At 41.0% G+C, this 23,963-nt stretch overlaps 1 protein-coding gene across 2 annotated transcripts in view; it reads right to left on the reverse strand.

The window, feature by feature from the left end:
• Nucleotides 1–1,775: 1,775 nt before the first annotated feature.
• Grin2a (glutamate ionotropic receptor NMDA type subunit 2A) overlaps nucleotides 1,776–23,963 on the reverse strand; it is a 379,678-nt gene continuing 357,490 nt past the window's right edge. For both annotated transcript variants that reach the window (XM_004864874.4, XM_087202850.1), the window contains 2 exons: nucleotides 16,415–16,653; nucleotides 1,776–10,990 (listed from right to left, as the gene is read on the reverse strand). In XM_004864874.4, coding sequence (XP_004864931.1) covers nucleotides 9,191–10,990; nucleotides 16,415–16,653 — 2,039 coding nt within the window. In that variant the 3' untranslated portion in view covers nucleotides 1,776–9,190. The remainder of the gene's footprint in view (nucleotides 10,991–16,414; nucleotides 16,654–23,963) is intronic.

Below are 23,963 nucleotides of genomic sequence, written 5' to 3' on the forward strand. Positions count from 1 at the left end.
AGGCATAGATCCTTTATGTATAAGCTGTTTAATTCAGGAACTCTGTGGACAATGACCAGCTTGTATATTATGAAATGAGTCTTACAGCATGAGTGAAAAATGAGTAAGTTTACCCTCTTTTTCTGTCTGAGAAGGCCATTATTTATAATTTTATGATCTACTTCTTATTCAAGTCACCAATTAACTCACGTAATTCATTCTGAATACTCAGTTTGAAATATATATATATAAAATATATACTATACATAAAAACATACACATAAACATTCCAGTGTGATATAAACTATGATAAATTCTACTAATTAATTTGGCAAGTATATGCTTTTAAATTTATGTTAGCAGGGGAATGAAAAAAAATTGGCATTTGTAGTTTTAAAACAGCTGGTAAAAAAAATCTTTAAGGACCCTCAGGCTTGGAAAATGTATGAGCCACATCTAGCTATGTAGTTACTTGTATCGAGCAATGATTGCATTTTCTATGAAAATGTTATTCTTGACGTACTATTTTATGTGAAAAACTAGGCAACTGGCATCCTTCCTAATGGAAAATCTGGGGACATGAAGGTTACACTTTCATCTTCTCAAATCCATCAAAATTTTCAAAGATGACCCCTTGAATTTGTCGTAAAATCTTCTCTTTCTAAACCAGAACATTTCCTTACTGATCATGGCTCAAAGCTGTGTCTACAAATCTAATAAACTTAAGATTAAAAAAAGTGAAATAGGTTTAAAAAGTCAATACTGTTCATTCACTTGAATTAGCTTAACTGAGAATAGAAATAATTCAATAAGTCTTAGATGCCTAATGTAAAAACCTCCATTGGATTCAAAAGGCTAGGATTGTTTGTCATGGAAAAACTGACAGTGTTTTTATATTTGTGGGCCTTCACTGTTTGCTCAATTATCAATAGTCTTTGATTTAAGCCCTTTAAGAGCTTGAAACAGTGAAATGTCAGATCAATGTGGAACATTTAAAATGTCAAAGACAAATTTGTGTGCTGGAGAACAATTAACCTTATTAATTTAAAAGGCAGCCATAGTATGGGCTATGCATTATGCTAATACCCTCTTGAAGGCTCATCTTCAATCCTTCCCAAAGGTGTAAAGGAGAATTAACTGGAAGAGGTCATGACCCAGGCCTGCTGCTAATGAGGAATGTTCTGCCATTGCAAAAATGCAAACTCATTGTCCCTTGACATGGTACATAAGAGGGATTTACCAGTGGTAATCTGCTTTGTTTTGTTTGTTGTTGCTGACTGCTGACACCTTACTTGAGGAAGTTAATCTGAAGAATGACTCCATTTTAAGCAATTTGGTTCTGGCTCCCTGGAGGATTGCATACTCTGAAATAGGCCTCCAAAGAAGAAGCAAGATTGGCCAAATTATTCTTTGGGGTGCTCTACTTTCTCCGTAGTTCAACATCCCTGGGACAATATTGCTACACACTTGCAGAAACAACAACAGGATCTCAAAATAGCTATTAAATAATAATGTTCTTCCTGTCTTAATAGGTTTTTTTACTGCCAGCTTGAAAGGTGAAAGAATTTCTCAGGGACTAGGACATGGGTACTTGCATTAGGATTAGCGGTCCTCCAGAAAGAGTAAGCCATGGAGACCCTCAGAGACCATCCCTTCCAGGCCTAGCTCTGTTTTCTCACCTATAAAATAGGCTAATGCGACCCACCTCATAGCAAATATAAATGCCAGAAAAAGAAGACAGGCTTGGGGGCCGGGGATTTAGCTCAGTGGTTCCTCCGCCTGCCTTGCAAGCGGAAGGATCCGAGTTCGATCCCCGGTACCAAAAAAAGAAGAGAGGCTTAGAACACAGGAAGAAAAGGATGCAAAGAAAGGCATGTATGGGCCTAGGGGCGTTGCCTACAGCATGCATTTAACACCGTGCCATTCTGGGTACCAGGAAGCCCGATAGAAATGTTCTACTTCAACACTTGTCATGGAACAACATGAATAAGCGTTCGGTGGTTGAACAGTTATCCTGAGGCTGCAGCCAGGAAAACATCTGTAAAGCAATTCAAAAAATAGGACGGACCAAGAAAGTAAACAGCAACAGCATTTCAATAATCGGCCCTCAGTCATTGCGATTACCTTAATGCTCTCAATCTTTTGGGCAAAACTCTTTTCTCTACTCGCTCTCCCACCTCTGAACCTCATTCTGTCTGCCTGGCAGAAATAAGCAAACGTACAGACGGAATAAGAGGAACAGTTGACTTACAAATGACATCACCTCTTTAAAAATGGGTCACAATGTTTAGGAGTGCTTTAATGGAGGGCCACAAGGCAGTGTGTGTGTGTGTGTGTGTGTGTGTCCCTACACACAGAGGAGAGCACACTATGTACACATGCTTAATGGAATTAGCCCTGATTTAAACTGATAAAAAGAAGAGAGATTAGGAAAGGGATATTTAAGATTAGGCACATGCTAAGTAGAGAAAGTAATTCCCCAGGAAGCAAAAAAAAGAAAAAAATGCTGAGTACAAGCACATGAAGGAAGAGAGACACCAGCAGCGTACATGTCTCTGAGGGGACTCTGAAGAGAGGTGAGGTCCCTCTCAGTACTTGACATACCCCCACCAGATGGCAAGGGTAGGACGATAGGACAATGCCGAAGCTCCTCATCACAGACACTGGCACTCGAGAGAAAGCCCGGTAACCTCAAAACTCAAACCTCCCTCTCTCTCCCTCTCTCTCCCTCTCTCTCTCTCTTGCTCTCTCTCTCTCACTCTCGCATGCACGCACGGGCGCATTTCTATTCTGAACTCCCTGGAGGAGATCAGGCACTTCAAGAATATGTCTAAGGTTATGTCTAATATGTCTAAGGTTAGAAATTTATTGGCTAACTCCTGTTTCTGATGAGGCTGAGTACTTAAACCTCAGTTTCCCTATCTGTAAAATGGGAGCAATCATATTTATATCTTGTTATTTTGAGGATTGTGTTCTAGGCTGCTTTATACTCAATGTAGATGTATTTTTTATATTTTCAGACTCAGGTGCCGATATATGCAATGTCCTTGTGATGAGCACAGAATCTAATATTCCAGCACTACCCAGAATGGGATGGACAGAGTAAAGAAAAGCTCCCTCTCCACCCTCTCTACTCTGCCATCTCTTCTCAAATACACCTAGGCTCCTTTAGTCATCTCCTTGCCCCATTTTCTCTCTAGGGAACTTGATGCTTGCTTGCACCAGCCACAACAGTAGGCACTTGGGACTCGATAAAAGGTTCTCCCTATTTCCCCCTCCCCTTCCACCCAAACCCTGGACTATTGAAAGCGCTCCTCACAAGCCAAAAACAAAACAAAGGAAAAAGATTTCAGGAAATATTTTGTTTTTTAACATCACGGTCTATTTTCTAATCCTTTGAGGAATTTTTTTTTTTACCTTTTTTGAAGCGCATGTCATAAAGCAGAGCCAAAAAGAAGCAGGATTTGCTAAAGTTTGGAGAACTGGTTGGAAGCAGACCCAAGCCAGCCTGTGCAAAAATTCAGAAGGGTGAGTTTGTTCACCTGTGTAGTGGCTTCTGCATTCCCCAAGCACCTTTTCTAAAGGTTCACATCCATCCAGGCCATCTGTAGGAACACCAGTCATATTCTTCAGAGTTACAAAACAGTCTGAGGAGAGCCCTGTTGTTTTCTAAGTTTGATCATGGAATCAGATTAATATTTATTTCCTGGAAACAATTTCATTGGTCATTTCTAATTTTTACTGTTTAGTCCATTTGCCTTTTATGGTCTTTAATTATCTTTTGTATTAGGGAATTAAACTTCTAAACCATTACAAGAAGTGACTAGATTTTCTGTTCGCTTTACAACTCCCTAATCCTAAACTGGATTTCAAAATGAATGGGCACTCAGGTAAGTGCAATTACATGATCAAGATGCTTGGTTGAACCTTGGTGCCCAGGAAATACAACTATGATTTCAGTGATTGTTGCCAGCTTTTGTCTTTGGTTTGAAATTTTAATCCACATTTTTCATTGTTCCTTCTTGGGAGAAAGGTCAATGAAAAAAGTTTTTTCTTCTCTGAGACTCTGAGACAACGAGAGATTATGAAGGACCTTGATTCAAATTCATAAAGGCATGCATGGGTCTGCACAGGGCAAAGAGGCAAAGAAAGCCAGCTTAGTGGGTCTCTCTGACTCTTCTGCAGGCACTCAGAAATGCTCTCCTGAAAGAAACTGAGACATGGTAAGAAATTGGACCAAAAAGTCTTGGGTTCCAGCCCCATCTCTGATGCTCTCTGACTTGATGCCCTTATACAAATTACTGCCCCTTTGCAGATTTCATTTTCTCATCTCCCTTCCATTTCCCCCAGATCTTGGTGTAGTTCTACAAATTCGGTTTTTCTGAGATGCTCCTGGGCAGGCACCTGCAGCTGATACCACCCCGAGAGCACTTCTGGACACAGACAACATATAGGAGAGTGGGAAAGAGGATAAGGAGTTTAAATAGGAAATCTGTGTGTTTTGATGGATAGTCCTTATTAGCATTGTCTTCAGAAGTGAATGTGAGCAGCATATATTCCACGCCCTTCACCCAGATTCTTATTTTTTAAGGGGCCAAGAAAACCAACACCCAAATACTACTTGGGCTCTGTTATCCTCCGGAGAACTGAGATTAAAAAAATATAGTGTCCTCTCTACAGAAACCATCAAAAAACTAGAATGGGTTTTCCATGTGTCAGTACAATCATTACCACTTAATTTTTAAACATAAACTTTACAATATGTACAGCTTTATCTGGATAATACACATCTGTGTGAACTGCAGAAATCAAGCACATATATTATATACATGTATACACAAGCATCTGTATTCACAGGACGAGTGCGTTTGATCATCTTTGATCTGTATCAGGTGGCAAGCTGACCTCATCTGAAACAATTAGTTATGAACACAGTACAATATAAAGGAATGGGATGAGAAAGGGAAGCTGCATATTGGGAGAACTTTTCAAGTGTAGACCCCACATAATCTCTCAATAAGCACTTTCAACCCTGTTTATCCAACAAAGATGGAGTATCAGAGAAGCCTAATTTTGACTCAAGTGAAAATAAACACTGCTTTTGGAAGGAAAATCACATTTACATAGAACTGTTATCTTGTATTAAATATCAACCAGTGCATTTGGGTTCCACCTACTGAAATTCTTTTCCTTGAAGTCCAATTATGTCTACTACAGTGATGGTTAATGCGAACAAGAACAAGCTCCCTTTGGGAAGCAACTCATGTCCCCTTCCCAAGGGTTCATGCACAACAGCTATGTACAAAGAAACAGTACAGGAATGTGCATAATGCTAACGAGTGTATTCAGCTCCTCTGAAAGATATTTAGGTTTCTCAAATTAGTATTTATCTAGGTCTTAAACAGCAAGGGATTTCAGTGCAAGGTATTTGTTTATATGACAACCGATTATTAAAGCTGCACTTTTTAGGTTTAAAGGAGATAAATTTTTAATCACCATTTAATTAACACCAACTTTCTTTTTCTTTCTCATTAGCAATTCTATTTGCAAAGAATTCAGGGCATTTGTCATTTCCTGAGAAGGATGCAGAATATTAAATACACATCAATGGTAGGCATATCAAATAGAATAAACAATGCATGACTGTGTGACTAACATGGATCTTTTGACTAATTAACTGCCTTGGCTAAAATCCCATTTAAATGAAACTATTTCATTTGTAAACAAGGTGTAGTTTTCTTTTTTTCTCCAGAAAATAAGTGTGAATTTATTTGACAGATTTTGCTGCAATGGGTGAATTTTAATGCTTTCATCAGGAAAGCTAACTATTAAGTTCTCTTAGGCATTTTGTGAAACAGGGAAGAGAAACCCAAGTATAATCCACAAGACAGTCATGGGATTACCTGAAATAATGGAAGGAGATTTGCAGAGGACAGAGCAGTCGTGAATGGTGAGGTTATAGCCCCTCAGTTCTCAGGGAGATCTCATTGGTAGGAAGATAGATCCACTGGGGACTTGACCACTTGGAGCAGTGGGTCTAGATGCGGCCTAAGAACCAGGAGGTGTAAAGATGATGCAACTATATTTCAGAACACTATGATTCCCCAGAGTAGAGTTCATGCGCTGGAAGCCTGCCTTAAAGAATATTTTAATAGGTCATATGTATGTGCTATTACCCATGGACAGAAATCTGACTGCTGCATCCAGGTATGCCTATTTGAGGACCAGTGGATCCTTCCCAAGTGGGGAAACCATTTATTAGTGAAACATCATTATAGATGCAACTCTGACTTAAGCCAAGTAAAACTCAGGCATTTGACTTCAGAGATCCTTGCCTTTTGGCATCAAATCTAAGATCTCAGAGCTAGAGTGTATCACAGGAATCCTTGGTAATGGGCCCATAGTTCAGAGCTTTATAGTTATTTCTTTACCCTTCTTTACTTCTTTACCATTTACCAGTGAATTTTATATTTTGGATATTCTTTTTCCAAAAATTAACTGATCTGGGTTACCTTTGAATGGCTCCATAACATTATTTGTTCTGTGAAAACTGACCCTCTGGTTTTCTTTTTGGAAATCATCACATTTATGAACCAGTGCCTTAGTGGAGGATGCTAAAAGAGGTGCATTTTTTTCAACTACATTGTTTTTAATTCTTCCAAAAAACACATTTTAAATTCTTTATCAAGATACTTATGGCATTAATAGTGGAACTAATGCTGTTATTAGCAGGCTTTTTGACATATCAAGTCAATCCAAGGGTAATTGCACTCTCCCTAGAGATTTTGTGGCATCTGGCAGCCCTCTTGTCTTTGAGAACACTAGAAGAAGGCAGAAATCTTCTTTGGATTGATCCCATATCATTGCTCTGTATGCCAGGGAGATTTTTAATTTATTTCATGTTAAGACACGCTAGTCTTGCGAGGACATGGAGGTGATCTTAGCAGGGCAGACACGGGTCTGAATGTAATGGGAAAGCAAAGGCAGAAAGTGCTAAAAAGAAGATACAGTCACAGAAACTTAAATTTAAGATCAGAAATAGGGGTGACTGTTCAAGGTCCATCAGTCCAGCCTTCTCTGTTGCTGGGTATTGGAGCAGCAAAGGGACAGCATACGAGAAATAGTGTCATTTTTAAGCACACTGGTCCTCAGGATCACTTCAGCCCCTTCCGCTTTTCAGGGATGATTGAAAGATGCTCTCTCCCACTGCTTCCCTTTGCTATTCCACCACAGACCCTCAAACTTATTGCAGACACTTTTCATCATTATAGAAACATTGTAGGTCAGGTGCACTTTTTCAAAGATAGAGCCATTCAGTGTTCTAAGAGAATCAACTCTGGCACCTACCCACTTCCAGGAAAATACTACTTACAAAAGAGAATACACGCCAGGAAAAGATACAAGGTAAATTTTCAGCCTGCCATTTTGTCTCCTTCTTCAAAAACTCAAAACAAAATGCAAGAAACAAACTGGGAAATGGCCAGGCTCACTCACTTGAGCTTAAGGGTTCTGCTGTATGCCCCCAAACAGACTGAGGTCCTCTGCAAAACCTGATGGTTAGTTAGCCTAATTATTTCAAGAATATTAATGTATTTAAACTATACCAATTCATGTAGTAGAACCATATAAAATGCTTACTTAGTATTGTTTGCTGGTTTTATGGTATTTCATTTTTTAACTAGAAAATCCCATTTGAAAACTTTCATAACATAACAACTACCTTTTTGTCAACACTTTTGTTTCAGGGAGATGCTACGCGAAGAAGCTTACCATTCTTCAGTCTCCCCCTTCTTGCTCTAACTGTTTTAAATAATGACTATCTTTCATATCATATATGAAGTAGCATAAGAATGGAATGGTGCAAGTGGCTCAGAAATGATAAATGCATTGAGAATTTTTTTATGTATCTGTTGGTGCTGGTGAAGTAGTTTTCTTCCAATAGAAAGAATATTTCAGAAGAGAGAAACCACTTTTCTCACTTAGTTTCTCCACAGTTTGGAGGTGCTCAGGGTAGGTGCCTGAGTGTATCATGGTTTGAAGGCCTTTGACCTGAGCAGGTCGGGTGGAAATGAGTGTTCAAGAGAGTTTCATGACATTAAGGAAGACAAACCTAAAGGACCATGTTAGCCTTAGGCAGACAGATGGTATGGCATTTCTTACAGTTCACGGTACACATATGGCTGTTGGCACGTGTTACCACATTAACAACTCTGGGAACAGCAACACACAGCTAATTAGATGCCATCATGGCTGTTTGGGGACTGAACAGGTTATAGATACTCTGGGAAGGACGAGGTAACAGATACTATACAACCCTGAGTCATCACCAGAAGGGAGAAAATGCAAACTTACGTACAGAGGAGTCTTCAGGATAAACTACAATGGCCACTGTGTCATAGACAGAAGATCCACACTTAGACATCGAAGACGTGTTAGTTTATGCAGCTCTGAACAAGACCATCAAAGTCAAAAGTGAGAGAAACACACACATCAACATCCAAAGAGATTCTTGTAGCTCTCTGCCTGAGAGTGTCTCTGGCTTTTTGTTCCAGATATGTTTTGGGAATGGACTATCTAACGAAGGTAACACAGATACCACGGACACATTGATTTGCTATTCTTTGGGGGAGCCTGGATTTCTTGGGGTGGGGCCTGGGCTGTGAAGGGAAGGCATGACAATAAAGCTGAGAACTGTTACAAGCCAAACTTCCTAATCTCTTGCACATGTCAATCGCACTATGGTGCAGATGCATTCTTAACTGTTTTATTGTCTGTGTCAGATTTACATGCATACCATATTGCTTACTCTGTATTAGAGAAACCATTAGGCATTTCGGATGAAGAAATTACATGGTGGACTGATCTTAATGGAATTTGGAATATAGGAAATCATAACATCACCATCAGCATCCAGTGCATCATTATTGCCAGCATGCCTAGTAGGCATGTCCCAGAGACTTGCCCTTATTTATGTATTTGTTTTAGGTTAAGGACCCACCTATCTGGTATCTGTCATACTTAGCACAAATCTCATAAGACTCCTTGAGTGGAAGATTATGGCATGGAGCCATGTGCATAAGAGCCAAAAAAAAAAAAAAAATCTCCCTAAATCTTCTTCCTCTTAGCAGGGCACTATCGGACATCCAACATTTACCCTCCAGAACATTGTCAATCACATGTTTCCCTATAGATAAAACATTAATGGAAGATTTTAAACATCAGATTCAATACTAGGCATTTTCTTGTACACACGTCTATTGCTGCAAGAATTTAAAACCCTGGGGGTAGAGTACATATTATTCTTATTTGCAGCATAAGGCATAACATGCTCCGAAATATACACATCACTGTGGCCCCGACTGTCCCTAGAACAGTATGATGCTGTTGACCTCAAGGACGATCGAAGGTAGTTGTCATTTGCTGCCTGTGATGGTAAGGAGTGTTTATAAGGGTCTGAGGGGCATCTCCCAATAACTAAGCGTTGATCATCCCTGTAGGAGTGAAGGAAAGGGTTATCAGAGGTATGGTCTGGCAAGAGAGACTTGCTCCTCTTGCTGTCCTCCAGACCTTGGGGGAAAAGGGAGCTTTTGTTCCCTGAGAGTTTGCTTGCAGGGACGCTAAACAGGCTCCCATATAAGTTGCCCTCCAGGAGCCTCTCCCTGTCCTTGAGGCTTATGCTCCGGGAAGGCTTGCTGAGGTCCATCTCCCTGGGTTTGTCGAGGATGTTATCATAGGAATGCTGACGATTAATCCTCAGCTTGTTCTTCTGCCCCTGGAGTGCATTGTTCTGTGCCCAGTCTTCCTGGTAGACCCCCTCCTGGCTGGCCGGGTTCCCTGTCTCCTGGAGCATCTGGTCTTCATCAATGTCATAGAGGTTCCCCATACGCAGGCAGGCATCACACTTGAAGGGAGACCTCATGGTGAAGTGGCCGGAGTATGTGGGCAGGTTGGAAAGGCAGCTTCGGCAGTGTGTGGAGTTCTGCCGGTAACGGTCACTGCCTTCGCTGTGGGGGGAACCCTTGTCTTTCAAGGTGAAGTGCTTGGCATAGAGCTTGTACTGGTCATTGTTGGGAAGCCCGTCTTCATTATGCAGGGGGTTCCTGTTCACAGGCAGTGTGGAGTCTCCCTTTCTAAAGTTCTCACCATGATCCTGGTAGGCATCTGGGAAGCCCACGTTCTCCGGGAGGGATATATTTTCAACAAACTGGGGAGGATCTAAGTGGAAACTGGGCTCCTTCTCACCATCAATGGTGTAGATTTTGTCCCTGGGAGAGCTGGCTTTGGTTTTCAGGTAGGTGCGTTCAACCTCGCTGCAGTCCTTGGGGTACTTGGAGGCCATTGACCTTTTGAAGTTGTCCTTAGTTTTATGGTTCTTATTGTTGTTGGGTTCCCTGTGGCATGTGGCCCGACTTGAAGTTTCTGAAATGTCAGAATGGGCCACCTCTTCCGGAAGGTACCTGGGGCTCTTTAGGGAGTGGCTCCTGTTCTCCACTGTCCCCTCATCCCTCTGGGAGGCTGGATTCTGGCTCAGAGAATCTTGGCGTAGAGACTCCATGGATTTCTTCCAGAGCTGCCGGGGTCTAGAGTTCCCTTTGGATTCTGTGCTCACAGCCACCTCCACTGTGTTTGGGTTGGACTCATTAAGAGTAAGTGGATGCTGTCCCTGGAACACATAGTTGTTGAGGTTATCCTTGTGCCTGTTGGCCACAAACGTTTGTAGTTCATTCATGTTGTCTCCAAAAATGCTGTCCTTCCCCTGGAAGGACCTGTTGTCTGAAAATATCAAATTCCCCTTGTCTGAAACCATATCCATGATGAGGGAGCCTCTTTGGATGAAGTCAGCAGTTCTTTTGGGTGAGTCCATTCTTGAGGAGTTCATGTTGGACATGTTGGAAATGTTTTTGGCTGACCGGAGGAGCTTTAACATGTTGCTCTGGGACCCAGTTAGATTAAAGTCTGGAGACTTCTTCTTTTCTTCAATGTGCACTCCATGGATGCAGCTGTAGATGCCCTGTGAGGGAGCAACACAAAAGAGCAATCAACAACAGCCATCATCTGAAAACCACTTTCCACTTACACTTTACCTGCAAAGGTGAGATATGTGCTTCTTGTAGGAGCCCTGGAGAAAAAATAGTGGCATTCCCCCTGAATCCTGATCATTTTCTTCAATGAAGGTTTTTTAGAGACTGTCAGGGACTCATCAAGAAGGAATGCATGAGGCAGATTCAGCAGCTGCTCCTGACTTTGTCATAAACTACGGGAAAGCACTGTACATGTGAGTAACTGCAGACTCTGATAATGGTGGGTCCATTGGTCACCCATAGTGGGGACAAGTTTAACTCAGAGGGACGCTCATCGGACTGTGAGAGCCTCAACTCATTTACATGGCTTCATTTTCCTTATAGTTTCTCCGCTCAGCCTTCTTGGATTAATAAAAAGGAAAGCTGACATTTGTGAGTTTGAGCATTTCTTTCTCTGATCTTCTCAACTCAAGGTTCACAATGAAGGCTCCATGGGGCCCCATGCACTGGCATTGTACCCTTTGCTTCCTTCCTGCAGCCTTATCATTAGTCTGTTTCTCTATATCCTGTGTGACTGCTATTCATCCTGACAAGCCCACGTCTCCTCCCTGTGGTTTCCTGGCTGGCTGGAGCTTCCCAACTGTGGATGTGAAAATCATACAGATGTGCAATGCACTTCACACAGTGTGGTGGTGCTCCACCTAGACCGTGACCTACGCCTTCCTCAACCAATTTAGCAATATAATCATCTTACACTCTACCTAGAGGGATTATGGCAGTACAGGTGAAACTGGTGTATTTCCTGCATGTCAGAAACACCCGATGTCTATCTCTTTTCTTATTAGTAGTATTATAAAAAGAGTCATTTTGAATTTTTTTTCCTAGCTTGAAATTTTGTTCTAACAAGTTCCCCTCTTCCATCCTGGATATTCTAAGAATTTCCCTCTGCCCTTTTCACCCTCAGAGAAATATGCTTCCTCCTGGCTGGATGAGCTGGCTGTCTTCGTGTTTGGAGGTCAGGGCCCTCCTGCATGGCAGTTAGATGGGAGGTTGGCTGCTCTCTTGGTCCTTTTGTCCGTGGGATGAATGTGGCACAGCTAAGGAAGTTTCTAGGTGCTGATCTGCCTGGTTCAGCCACAAACAGGAGGCAACATGATGGACCCAGTCTGTGCTCCAGGTGTTGATGACAGCCTGCTCCAACTGAATGGATCAATGGACCGTTGAATAAGGAAGTGCGTATTAACAGGAAGACTCAGAGGCCTGGAGGTCACCAGACCTGAGTCCCAGCTCTATCTCTATCATATTAGCCCTGTGGCTTTGTTAAGTAATTAAACCTATATGAGCCTCAATTTCTACATCTGTAACACAGGAATCATATACTGCAAGCACAAGATAAAATAATGCAAATGAGGCACCTAACACCATAGGTGCTCAATACACGTGGGCCAGAGAAACTGTCCAATCACCTCCGGCCTGCCCTTACTTCTTTCTCCTTTCAGACCAGCTTGAGCATGCAATGTCCATTTTGTCACAGCTTTGAAAAATGTATACTATTTTTTCATACTGAAGGTAGTTCTGGACAGCCACTTTGGCTTTCTGGTGAGACAAACAACCCAAATCCTATCTGGGAAGCTGAATAAACCCTTAAACTAGAGTTTCTGTCCTTGCTGCACCTCTCTCTCTCTCTCTCTCTCTCTCTCTCTCTCTCTCTCTTTCTCTGTCTATTTCTATTCTCTATTATTCATACACTCTGGGTACATGTTATGGGTTCTGGAAATAAGATCCCCTCTTGGTCCCTCAGTGTATGCTGAGTCAAATAAAATTAGCATCGAAGACTAAAGGTGTCATTCCAGACCATTTGCTCTGCTCCTCCAGAGGGTGCCTGACCCCTCAGAACATTGTCTCCTCAGAAGTCTACTGTCTGCCTTCCATCCTGAGCCCAATCCCTCAAGTGTCCAGTTTCTATTGATCCTCATCGTGGTCGGCCCAAAGCATCTCCCACTCTGTTTCTAAGCTCCCCACATTGTTCCCTGAGAAGGGAGCCATGGTTCCTACACCCTTGGGCTTTGGCTTCACTATGTCTCCCATTCCTCACATTTCAGGAGACAACCATGGTGGCTCTTTTTGTGGCGGCAGTGAGCCAGTTTGGTGAATGGGAGAAGCATTTTGGAGAGAAAATAAAGTTTAAGAGCATCCCGTAGACAGAGGAATGGATTTTTGTAAGTTGTAATAAAAGACAAGGGCCATAGCTATGTGAGACACTTGGTTCCTGCATTAAATAAACATCTTCTTCCAGCTTTGGCCATCTCTCCCGGAAGTGCCAGTGGTGCAAATGCATCTCAGGTTAGCATTTGCATTATACTCCCCAAGAGCTTCTCAGAGACATGGAGGCCATAAGGAGGGCTGATGTGTTTGCTGCAGCGTGTTAGTTAATTGTATTAGCTGGATACTCAAAGTGCTCAAAGGAGACCTGGTCGTAGTGGATAGATCCAGGCTCTGTGTAGAGAAAACCTGCCTTAAAACAGACATAAATAGAGTACTGTACATCAGCAGCCTTAGAATGAACCTTAAACTCTGAAGTAGACTAATGCATGTGACCTGATCCTGTGGGAACAGAAAATTTCTCTCGATTGTGCTTTTTTATTGCCTGATGAGTGGAGTAAAAAGAACCTTGTCATTTCAAGGAAATAAACAGTGATGCCCCATATGTCCCATTCTAACGTTTGGGGTCTCAGTTTCCCCATCCATAGGATGGGGGTGATCACGTCAGCCTCACAGGTATTGTGAGGATTAGTGATGATATAGGAAACAAATCTGACCAAGGCTCTTGCCTTCACACCAGGCATAATGCACTGCTGTCGGGGGCTACCTGCTGCAGATTTTCTGCAAGCGGACGATAGTGTGTGTGCAGTGAGCAGACTTTTGTTTTCCCATGTGCTATCTGCACTGTGTTAGTTACATGTATGTCAGACAGAGTATGTGTGAAGACATATAGGAGACAAGCTTTAGAGGTGGTGATAGCCCTTGATCAGACAGCAAGAACATTTTCCATATTTTCTTTTTGCAACCCAGAGCCCTGCTACATACAACGTTAGGGCCTTGAGCTTATTTTAAATTCCCCTAATAAACTAGAGAGGGAGGAAAAGAGTCCTGAAGAATTAGGCTTTCCTTGCCATACATAAAGGCTTTCCTGCACTTTAAAACACAAATGTGATTTGGGAAGAGAGCCAATGCTCAGGCAGGCCTCTTTGTATCCTTTAAGGGTAGAACAGTGTTGGTGGCTGGGAGATCCCAAAAGGACACAGAACTCCGTGCATTTGTTTCACAGAGCTAAGGCCCTCTCTGCCCTAGGGAAAAAGAGGCTGAAGTTTAAATTCTACCTGTCACAAAACACTACCACAAAGTCTGCCCCTTCACTGCCCAGTTCCCCTCTATTCCCCTCCCTCAAGATGCTTGGAACGGGAGTGAGGGATTTAGTCCATTTCTCACAGTGATGATTCTGTCAACTTGGCTTCCCAGATAGAGGATACACTCTTCGAAAAACAACCAAGATTTACAAGTAAATGCAACAGTGTTCATTTGCTCAAGATAATCCCAGAATCATTTGGATATAAAAATCCTTTAGCAATTGGCTGGGAAAATTAGTTTAAAGTTGGCATAATACCTAGCTATATGAATGCATGTTGTTATTTTTGAGCAATCTGTGTATTTAGATGCCATCAAGCTAATTAGGAAATATGTATTTGCACAGAACCCAAGTTTGGAGTGCAATTGAATGGAGAAAATAAATCCTCCTCACTAAGCTCATGTGTACCTTTTAAATCTCCAAAGTTCTTAAAATTACCAAATACTAAGACTATACAAATTTACTTTAAAGCGATTACTTTGTTTTCCCAATAAATATTAGCATATAAAATAAGATGTTTTTAACCAAAGAATTTTCACCACATTTCAAATCCCAATTCATTAAATTCTTCCAGGGTGAACAAAACTACCGAAGTAGGTAAATGGAAGAAAGAGATACATGATAGATAGATAGATAGATAGATAGATAGATAGATAGATAGATAGATACATTGGTAGATACATAAACAGTACATATGTATGGGCTTTTATTTTAATACATGTAAGTGATTAGGTTTGTTACATGTATGAACATCTGTAAGTTGCATGTGCGTATGTTTGAAGTATGAAGTGCATCAAATCTTTTGCATTGCTTGTATTTAATGTTTTTAGTTTGTGGAAGACTGAGGGTTTTCACTGGTGCCACACTATCTGGATTGAAATCCTGTCTCCACCTTACCGGCTGAGCTATCTGGGGTAGTTCTCTTAGCTTCTACCTTTTAATTTTGCCATTTGCAATCTAGAACTAATACCCATATCCACCTCATAGTTTGTTTGTAGATTAAATTACATGAAGAATATGAAGTCCTCATATTGTGGCTAGCACATATAAGTGCTCCATAAATACAGTATAAATATTTCCAGGATAGTTGCCATTATTGATGAGCTGTGTCACATGTACATTGATAGCGACACACATGCCATAATGTGCTACATGAAAGGAGGCTCTACTGTATTGCGTGTAGTTGACTGTTGCATGTGTATCCTGTGCTTATTTAGCCTGTGTAGAGTGGATATTTTGTTGTTTTATGCATGTGCATTTTCTTCTGGTACTTTTCATCTGTGTTTCAGTTTAAGTCCTTGCTGGGATTGCACGTACTTTTTGCGTTTTGTTAAAGTGTGTATATACTATGTAGCATTTCATGTAGATTGTCTTGTTGCCCATGTTATGTTGCAACATATGCATAAATTGTAACTTCCTGCACTCGAATGTTAGCAGTATGGTATGATGTATCTGGGTGCCAATGATACAGACCAAAGAGGGAGGCTTTATTTGGCCCCTACTTTTTATAGGATTAGTTATTAATATTGAAAAATTGAAAGGTTCTACATTCAATAAGATAATACTTTCACTTTTAAAAACTAGACCACCTGATAATATTGGCTCTAATGGCCATAAGCTAATACCTAGCAGGGGCTGAGTCTAGCCAATCCCTTTTGGGGCAAACATGACTCTACTCACCACAGTCTCTGGTATTTTGATGTCCTCTCACTTTGGCATCCAAGCTTAGCTGTTATGCTTCATCTCATTTGTGCCATTTGCCTCATTCCCAGCCAACTCCACCCATTCCCATTCCCATTTCCATTCTGGTTCCTACAGTCTTCTGAGTTTGAAATTGCTGGTTTATGCAAGAGGAAAGTCTAGACACCCTCTGACAAGCCTAAGAGTGACTAAGTGAGGGGAGGCCATGAAGATCTCAAAGAGAATTTCCAAATGTCAGATTCTCTAATCTCCCAGGGCTTTTCTGAACCTGTCTGCTCCAGGTGGAAATGGCCATGGCAGTACTGACCCTGCTGATGGAGAAGAGCAGCCCAGGCCGGTCAGAGCACATGCCCGTGAAGCAGAAGCGCAGCTTCCAGTAGAAGAGGTGCTCCCAGATGAAGGTGATGAGGCTGAGGGCCATGGCTGCTGCCAGCATGTAGAACACACCCGCCATGTTGTCGATGTCCAGCTGGCTGCTCATCACTTCGTTCTTCTCATTGTGACAGATGCCCGTGAGCCACAGTGTCTCCAGCTCCTCCATCTCACCTGCACAGAACACAACACCCACAGGCAGTGAGCACCAGAATGTGTGCTGTAGGGTGGACACTTCTGGGTGAGGGACAGACATGAGTGACCTTAAGGTAAGCTGCTGAGCTCCACTGCTCCTTGGTTGCTCACTCGTTGAGTGTAGTGATGATAACAACACCTGCCTGAATCAGATAACATATCTGTACGGCAAATTTGGCACACTTCCTGGAATGATTTGGTTTTGGTCATTATTATATTGTTTCCCCTATCTCTACTACCTACACTTACTCAAACTCGGAATAAACCAGCCACGGGGATTAACCAGCAGCATGATACAGTGGAAAATTTCATTTCAAGGATCAGTTCATCATTTACTAGCTCTGTAACCTTGGAGCCACATTTATCTTGTCTGTAAAATGTGTAGAGCAATAGTGCATACTTCCTAGAGTTGTGGTAAGGATCAAATTACATATATATGTATTATATATATATATAAAGCTTATGTACACATTACATATTTTTTGTTAAAGTACATGGTTCTCAAAGTAATAGCCTTTGCTACTATTTATTTTTATGAAGAAATCAATCACCTAGAATAGTGCCTGGCATTTGGTAGTCCTCACATAAAGTATTTCTTTTTTCACATCTTTTTAGAACATCCAGAATTACTTCAAAAGTTACTCATGAGCAGTACGCTTAGGGCACAATAGTTTAATTGAAAAGTACATCATTGGCCCTGAACTGGCCCTTGCAAACTGAATACCTTCACATTTCAGTAGGCAATTTAAAAAGCAGGTGGGTTTTTTCAATGAAAAAGTAAAAATGTAGGCATGCTTACCACCATTATCTCTCTCTTTTATGTGAGTTTTAACCAGCCACCATTTAGGAGAAGTCTACAGATATAAATGTCTAGTAATTACACTAACTGTCTGGCAATCACTGCACTATGGCACTTAGACTATGATTCAACATTCAAAATTATTTTTCAAGGATACTGATAACCAAAGAAGATGTATATAATATTAAACGCAAAGTATGACTGTATTGTGGATGGATATATATAAGTGATTTCTAAGGTGAAGTAGAGGATATTTGGAGAAAGATAAATGCTTCAAATGTTTTTACTGATTCTCTTTTGAAGAGGTTAATCACGATTTTTTATTTCATATTGGTGTCTTTAATTTTTATGAAATTAATGTGTATAATTTTTGGTTTGTTCTCACTCTTGAATGATTTGAACATGAAAATATCTGTTGATGATGATTTTTTCTTTGGCCTTTTGAAGATGTTACTAAATTTTCTCCTGATCTGGATTGCCAAAAAGTGGTTAATGTTTTCCTTGTCATTACTTTCTATGCAATCAGCATTTCCTCTTGAATTACTTTTGAGGCTTTTATTTTGTTTCCAGTGTGGGTATATAGGTGTGAATTTGTCTTATTTGGGCTTTGGAATTTGTATAATACTTCAATCTAAAAACTCAAAATTTGGATTCTGAAAAAAAATCCCATGTATTATCATTTTGAATATTAACTCTTCATCCTATCCGTTTTTCCCCATCATTCCTCTCTCAGCCCCTTCCAAACCCTGGCAGTCACAGATCTTTTAACTGTCTCTATGATTTTGTCTTCTCCAGAATGTCATAGAGTTGGAATCATATGTATGTAGCCTTTTCAGACTGATTTCTTTTACTGAGTGATGCCTTTACAGATCCTCTATGTCTTTTCCTGGCTGGTTAAATCTAGAAGCACAATTTGTTCATCCACTGACCTAATGAAAGACATCCTAATTTCCTCGAACTTTAGGCAATTACAAATAAAAGTTGCTACAAACATAGGTGCAAGTTTTTGGGTAGACATATTTTCCTCTCATTTGGGTAAATACCCAGAGCTGGGGAATGGTTGCTGGGTTGTATGGGAAGAATGTTTTACATCGCAGGAAACTCAATTCCCAAGTGACTGGACCATTGCACATTCCCACCAGTCATAAAAGAAAGCTCTTATTGCTCTGCCTTCTCACTAGCATTGAATAGTGTTGTCAGTGTTGGGATTTTGCCATTTTAATAGAGATGTGGTATTATCTGATTGTTTTACTTAGCAATTCCCAAATGAATTGTGATAATTCTTTTGTTTTCCTAAACATTTTCTTTAAAATATTCTGGACTTTCTCATTCTACCCTCTAGGTTATTAACTTTGTTTTAGCTTTCCCTATTTCTCTGGGCTGCAGTTAGATGATTCCCACTGAGTTCTTTTTCTAGTTCATTTGTTCTTTCATTACTAATATTTAGTTTTATGAATTAATTTATTTATTTTAGTTTTATGAGACAGGATCTCACTGTGTAGTCCAGGCTGGTCTTGAACTCCCTATGTATCCCAAGCTGGTCTCAAACTTGCGGCAACCCTCCTGCCTCAGCTTCCCAAGTGCTGGGATTACAAGCACGCACCACTACCTCCAATTTGTGTTTTAATTTTAATCTGTTTAACTAGGACATTCATCTGGATCTTCTACAGTTCTGCCTGTTTTTTAAAAAAATCATAACACCCTATTGTTTTATTATGATTTTTTAAACTTTTACATATATGATAATTTTAAGCCTATAATCATACAGATTAATGCTTGGGCTTCTCATTCTTCTATTTGCTGTGCTCCAAGCCTCAAGATGGGCTGCTCCCATGTGACATTTGTAACTTTTGATCATGAGTGAATCCTCTGCAGAAGTGTTCTCCCTCTAAACACCATGATCCTCCAAGAGCACTGGGTTATATAAATGTTCCCACAGAGGATTTATTGGTTTGCTTCTGCCCAAGCTCCAGGGGTTTTCAATGTACTATTTTTTTTATAAAAAATTTTCCGTGTAATTGCTGCACTATCTGAGCAACATACATTTGGATTCCCATCCTCATCTGTGTTTCAATTTCTCACTCAGTGCTTCAAACAGATGGCTAACCCCCTTGCATTTTCTTCACTTTGACAGACAGAAAATTTTCCTAGTTTCTTTTTCAAAGACTAAGTGACTCATTGAAGGTCTCAGATTTGTTAATCAGGAGGGGAAAAGGATGCATATTTATGAGAGAAGAAATAGGAACCTTATCCCTCTTAACAAATTTTTTGCACACAAAGAAGGGTGCAGGTTTATCGGCAGGGTAGGAAAAGGGCTTGGGAAGAGGTATCTTCCTTCCATTCCTTTCCAGCACTTTCAGTCATAAATATCACTGGAGACCCTGGAATATTATTTCACCGTCCACTGAAACACCATAAATTTATCCAAATCCCGCTGTTCACCAGGTGCCTTGAAACTTACACAATTACTTCTTTGCCTCGCAAACCCACCAGCGTCATCTCTTTCAGCATGCTTTTGACTTCCCCCTCCCTTTGGGGCTTTTGAGGACACAAAAATGGGTCTTGTTCCTATGACGCATCAGTCCCAGCACACTCTTCCTGTCATGGTGTCCTGAGAGCCAGCCAGGTTCACAAGCCTGTAACAGTGGTAGTCTGGCTGGAAGAAACGTCGCCTTGTTCTTTTCAGGACACAAATATAAAAGAATTTTCCTGTGCCCTTTGCCCAAAAAACACCTCTCTTAAGAGTAAGTCAGCATGATAAACCAGACCCGAATTCCAAAAAAGGGGAGTGAATTCACATTTCTCAATACAAACTACAGCCTGTTCCAATCATTTTCCAGTTAATCATTTCCTGCCTGGTGGCCCTCTTTGACTAGTGTACTGAACTGTAGCACAAATGCTTTTTTATTTCATTTTTAATTTACTCAAGTATATTGTAATCTCTTTGAGGGAGATCAATGACCATGTTTTATGGTTTTGATATTTCTCATGGCCTGCAGCACATAGTAAGCATTGAGTCCATATTTTCTGTTTCCGTTTTTTTTCCCCCCTGATATCTCCAGGCTTAAATGGGGCAGGACTGAAAAATACTCACTCCTGCCTGGTGAGTTTTGCTGGCATATTAATAGGGGAAATACAGAGTAAAGGGGACTTTGGCGGTGGGCTTGGGAGTCACCTTGGGATGTGTGCTTGCCCTTGGTTTGTATGAAATGCTATCGTTGTGAGGAATAGCTTTGTAAAGCTCACCCCACTGTCAGTTTTTCCCACTACAAAGAGGTCAGTGTCTTTTTCAATGTTATCTTGTGAGCTAGGGCTGGTAGATGGGACAATTAAATTTTCTGAAGTGGACTCATCCTTGCTGTGAAGATATAAGCTAAATGCTCTCCTGGGAGAAGATGGAAACTTGGACTGGCAGCAGTGGGTTTTTAGCCATCCACGTGGTCTTCCTTTCCCTTCCTCAGAAGACTTGTCCTCATACAAAGTTCCAAACCTTCTCCTTTTCTGCTTATCCCTAATGACAGGGAGCTGAGGGACATGTGCAGAACTCCTCTGCACCTGTGGGAAGTTACACCTGTCTGAGAAGTTCCTCCTCTACCTGTCTTGATGTTGCCAATCACAGGTATCTCTGCCAAACCTTGAGCTCTGCACCATCACAAGAAAGAGTGAATGAAGTCCTGTACACAGAGCAGCATGCCACGTCTTGCTACTTTTCTAATGTTGGCAGTCGTAGAAGGTGGAGAGGTGAGGTTTCAAAAGTTAGGAACCAGAGAATTGTAAAATCTCACAGGGAACAAAAAAGTGCAGAGAACCAAGTGTCTCAGACTTGCTTCCATCATGCAGCACAGCTTGGCATCGGCAGAACACAGCGCAGGCTGATGCACACGCACATGGATTTCTCAGATTATCCATCCCCTTGTGAAGGAGAAGCTTTCCACTGCATATTTGCAAAGATACATGAAAATTCAACTAGATTTACCACCCAGCAAATCACAAGAAAGAAGGTTCCAGATGGAAAACACTAGCATGAGCTGCAAAAAGAGGCACCCTCTCTGGAAGATTTTGGGGAACATATCATAACATATCATATCATCTTATAAAGTCCACATAATCACAAAAAGGTGGTATGAGAATCGACATCCAACTCACATTGCCTGCGTTCAATTCTTGCCGTCCACTGGTACTGTCCAGGTGACCTTGGGGCAGGTATCCTGCTTATCTGTCTATCCATTCATTATCTATTTTTTATTATTTAACAAAATTTATAAAGTCTACTATGTTCAGGCACTGTACTAGAGTTTTAAAAATTAACTCATGTAGCTCTTATAACAACTTAACATCTCCAATTATTACTGCCATTTATAGGTGAGGACACAAAAGCAGGGAGGCTAAGGAACTTGCTCATTGTCTATGATCTATAGCAGCTACCAAATGGGAGAACAGAAGTTTTTAACTTCGCAGGAGATTGTGTTAGAATTAAATGATGTTGCATCTGTACAGTGTCCTTCACACGTGAGTTACTCAATAAGTATTTCTGGGGAGAATATTACTACCATCTGGGGCAGAAAAGCTAGAGAGTGGAGTGGGCAAATCCATCCTGTGCCTTTCAACTCAGGCAGCCTGTGATTCCAGGAATGCATGTCCTAGGAAAAGGCTCAGGTCTCCAAGAAGACTCAGTTATATCCAACGTTACAGAAATCAGTTCCTTATTTTAGCGAAGACGCATTCTCAGCACTTCCAGAGGGAGAGCAGTTGCTTTTCAGATTAGATTTCATTCTATTCTGTAAGACCAACTAATCTAAGGGGATTGCTTCAGGAAAGGATTTTATAGCAGGCCATGTGACTTGCTTTCAGACTTCCTAAGCATTTCTCCCCTGAGGTCAGTTGTGAAAAATCCATTTTGAACCTGTACCCTTTAGGCTTTGTCCTGGGGCTGAGATTTTGCTGAAATGCAATTTTTTTTCCTTTTTGAAAAATCAGCCCCCATAAATAATCTTGCAGGCAGACATCAACATATTTTTTTCTTGGTTTCTGGCCAAAACACCTGACCCTAGACAGTAATGGTATCCAAAGAAACTGTACATGGCTTTGAGAATCTGGATTTGATGTTCTATTTCATTTCCAGTTAGGAAGCTAATGGTTTTTTTTGGTTCTCCAGGGACTTTGTGTGTTTTCTCTTTACTCATTCATTCATTCATTCATTGGAAAAAATAGCTCTAAGGCTGTATTTTCAAATAGAGATGATTAACATGTAATCTTTGGCCTCTGAGAGCTCAGAGTCCTGTGGAAAATAAGTCATGTTTTCTAGTCATGAAAACAAGCAATTACAGCTCAATAAGATGATTGAATTTGCATAGGGCTGGAGGCAGGAAAAGATATGGAGTGCTGGAGATCAGAGAACAGTTTAGAATTTCCAGAAAAGAAGATGGGATCAAAGGAGGGGCCTGAAGAGCAGGAGCTAGAGTGTATGGACTCAGCTTTCATGCTAGAGAATTTAGAATACCCTGGGAACAATAGCACTGCTGAGTGCAGAGGGAATATCCTGGCCTAGCTGATGGGCCCAGGATTCTTCAGTTTAACTGTTTCTTGGTGAACCCAAGATTCTTCAGTTGCTACCCTTGTTTCTCCAGTCCTGGACCTTAGCAGAGGTCCAGTGTCTCTTCATATGTAACACAAGATAGGTTGTCACGGATGTGGTGGGGAATGGCTCATTCTGATTGCAGATTTGAACAACGGCACTGTAGTGTGGAGAAAGACCACTAGCAAATTCTATCACAATGACAATCGCTATTACAGTCCTGTCCTTATCTTGGAGGCAGGTAGAATATGCAGAGTAAGCTCCTCTGCTCCCAGAATTTGTGGTCCCAGGACTTGTACTGGGTGAAACCCACTTTCAAGTAACTACTTTAATAAATCCATTATCAACTCTCATCAATATCACCTTGCTCATAACAATTTACTTTCTGTATACTTGCTGCACAGTATTGGCTGAAAATTTTTAAACGCTATCTGAGGGTATGGGTCAGATGTCTCTGCCTAGAAAAAATTTTGCTTCAATGTACAGTGATGTAGGTATGAGACCATTCTTTCTCCTACCATGACATCTTTGCTACAGAATCTATCATAGTGAAGTATAACCATCACTTGCTTCTATGTGGTCATCAATGGGAGATGAGCTTATTTAGGGGTGGAATTTTGTCTTATGCTTCTTGTTTTCCTAATCCACAATACAGGTATGTGATCATAGTATGATACATAGTATGTGATCAGTAAAACCACACTGACTATAAGTGACCCAATGGTCCTCTCTTCTTGATTAGTTTGTGATCCACAGACCTGAGGCTCAGCACAAGCTCTGGAGAGGAGGGAATCTGTGAAGCCACAGGCAAAGCAGTTAAGAAGGCTTTCTGGACCTAGAAGTCAAGGCTAACTCTCAAGGAATGCATGTGCCAATCAAAGATCCTAGCAATGGAGTCTGGTGGTTACCACAGGG

Source organism: Heterocephalus glaber, unplaced genomic scaffold (assembly GCF_053883595.1).
Source record: "Heterocephalus glaber isolate CG9 unplaced genomic scaffold, H.glaber_assembly_v1.0 deba00001781, whole genome shotgun sequence".
NCBI lineage: Eukaryota > Metazoa > Chordata > Mammalia > Rodentia > Bathyergidae > Heterocephalus > Heterocephalus glaber.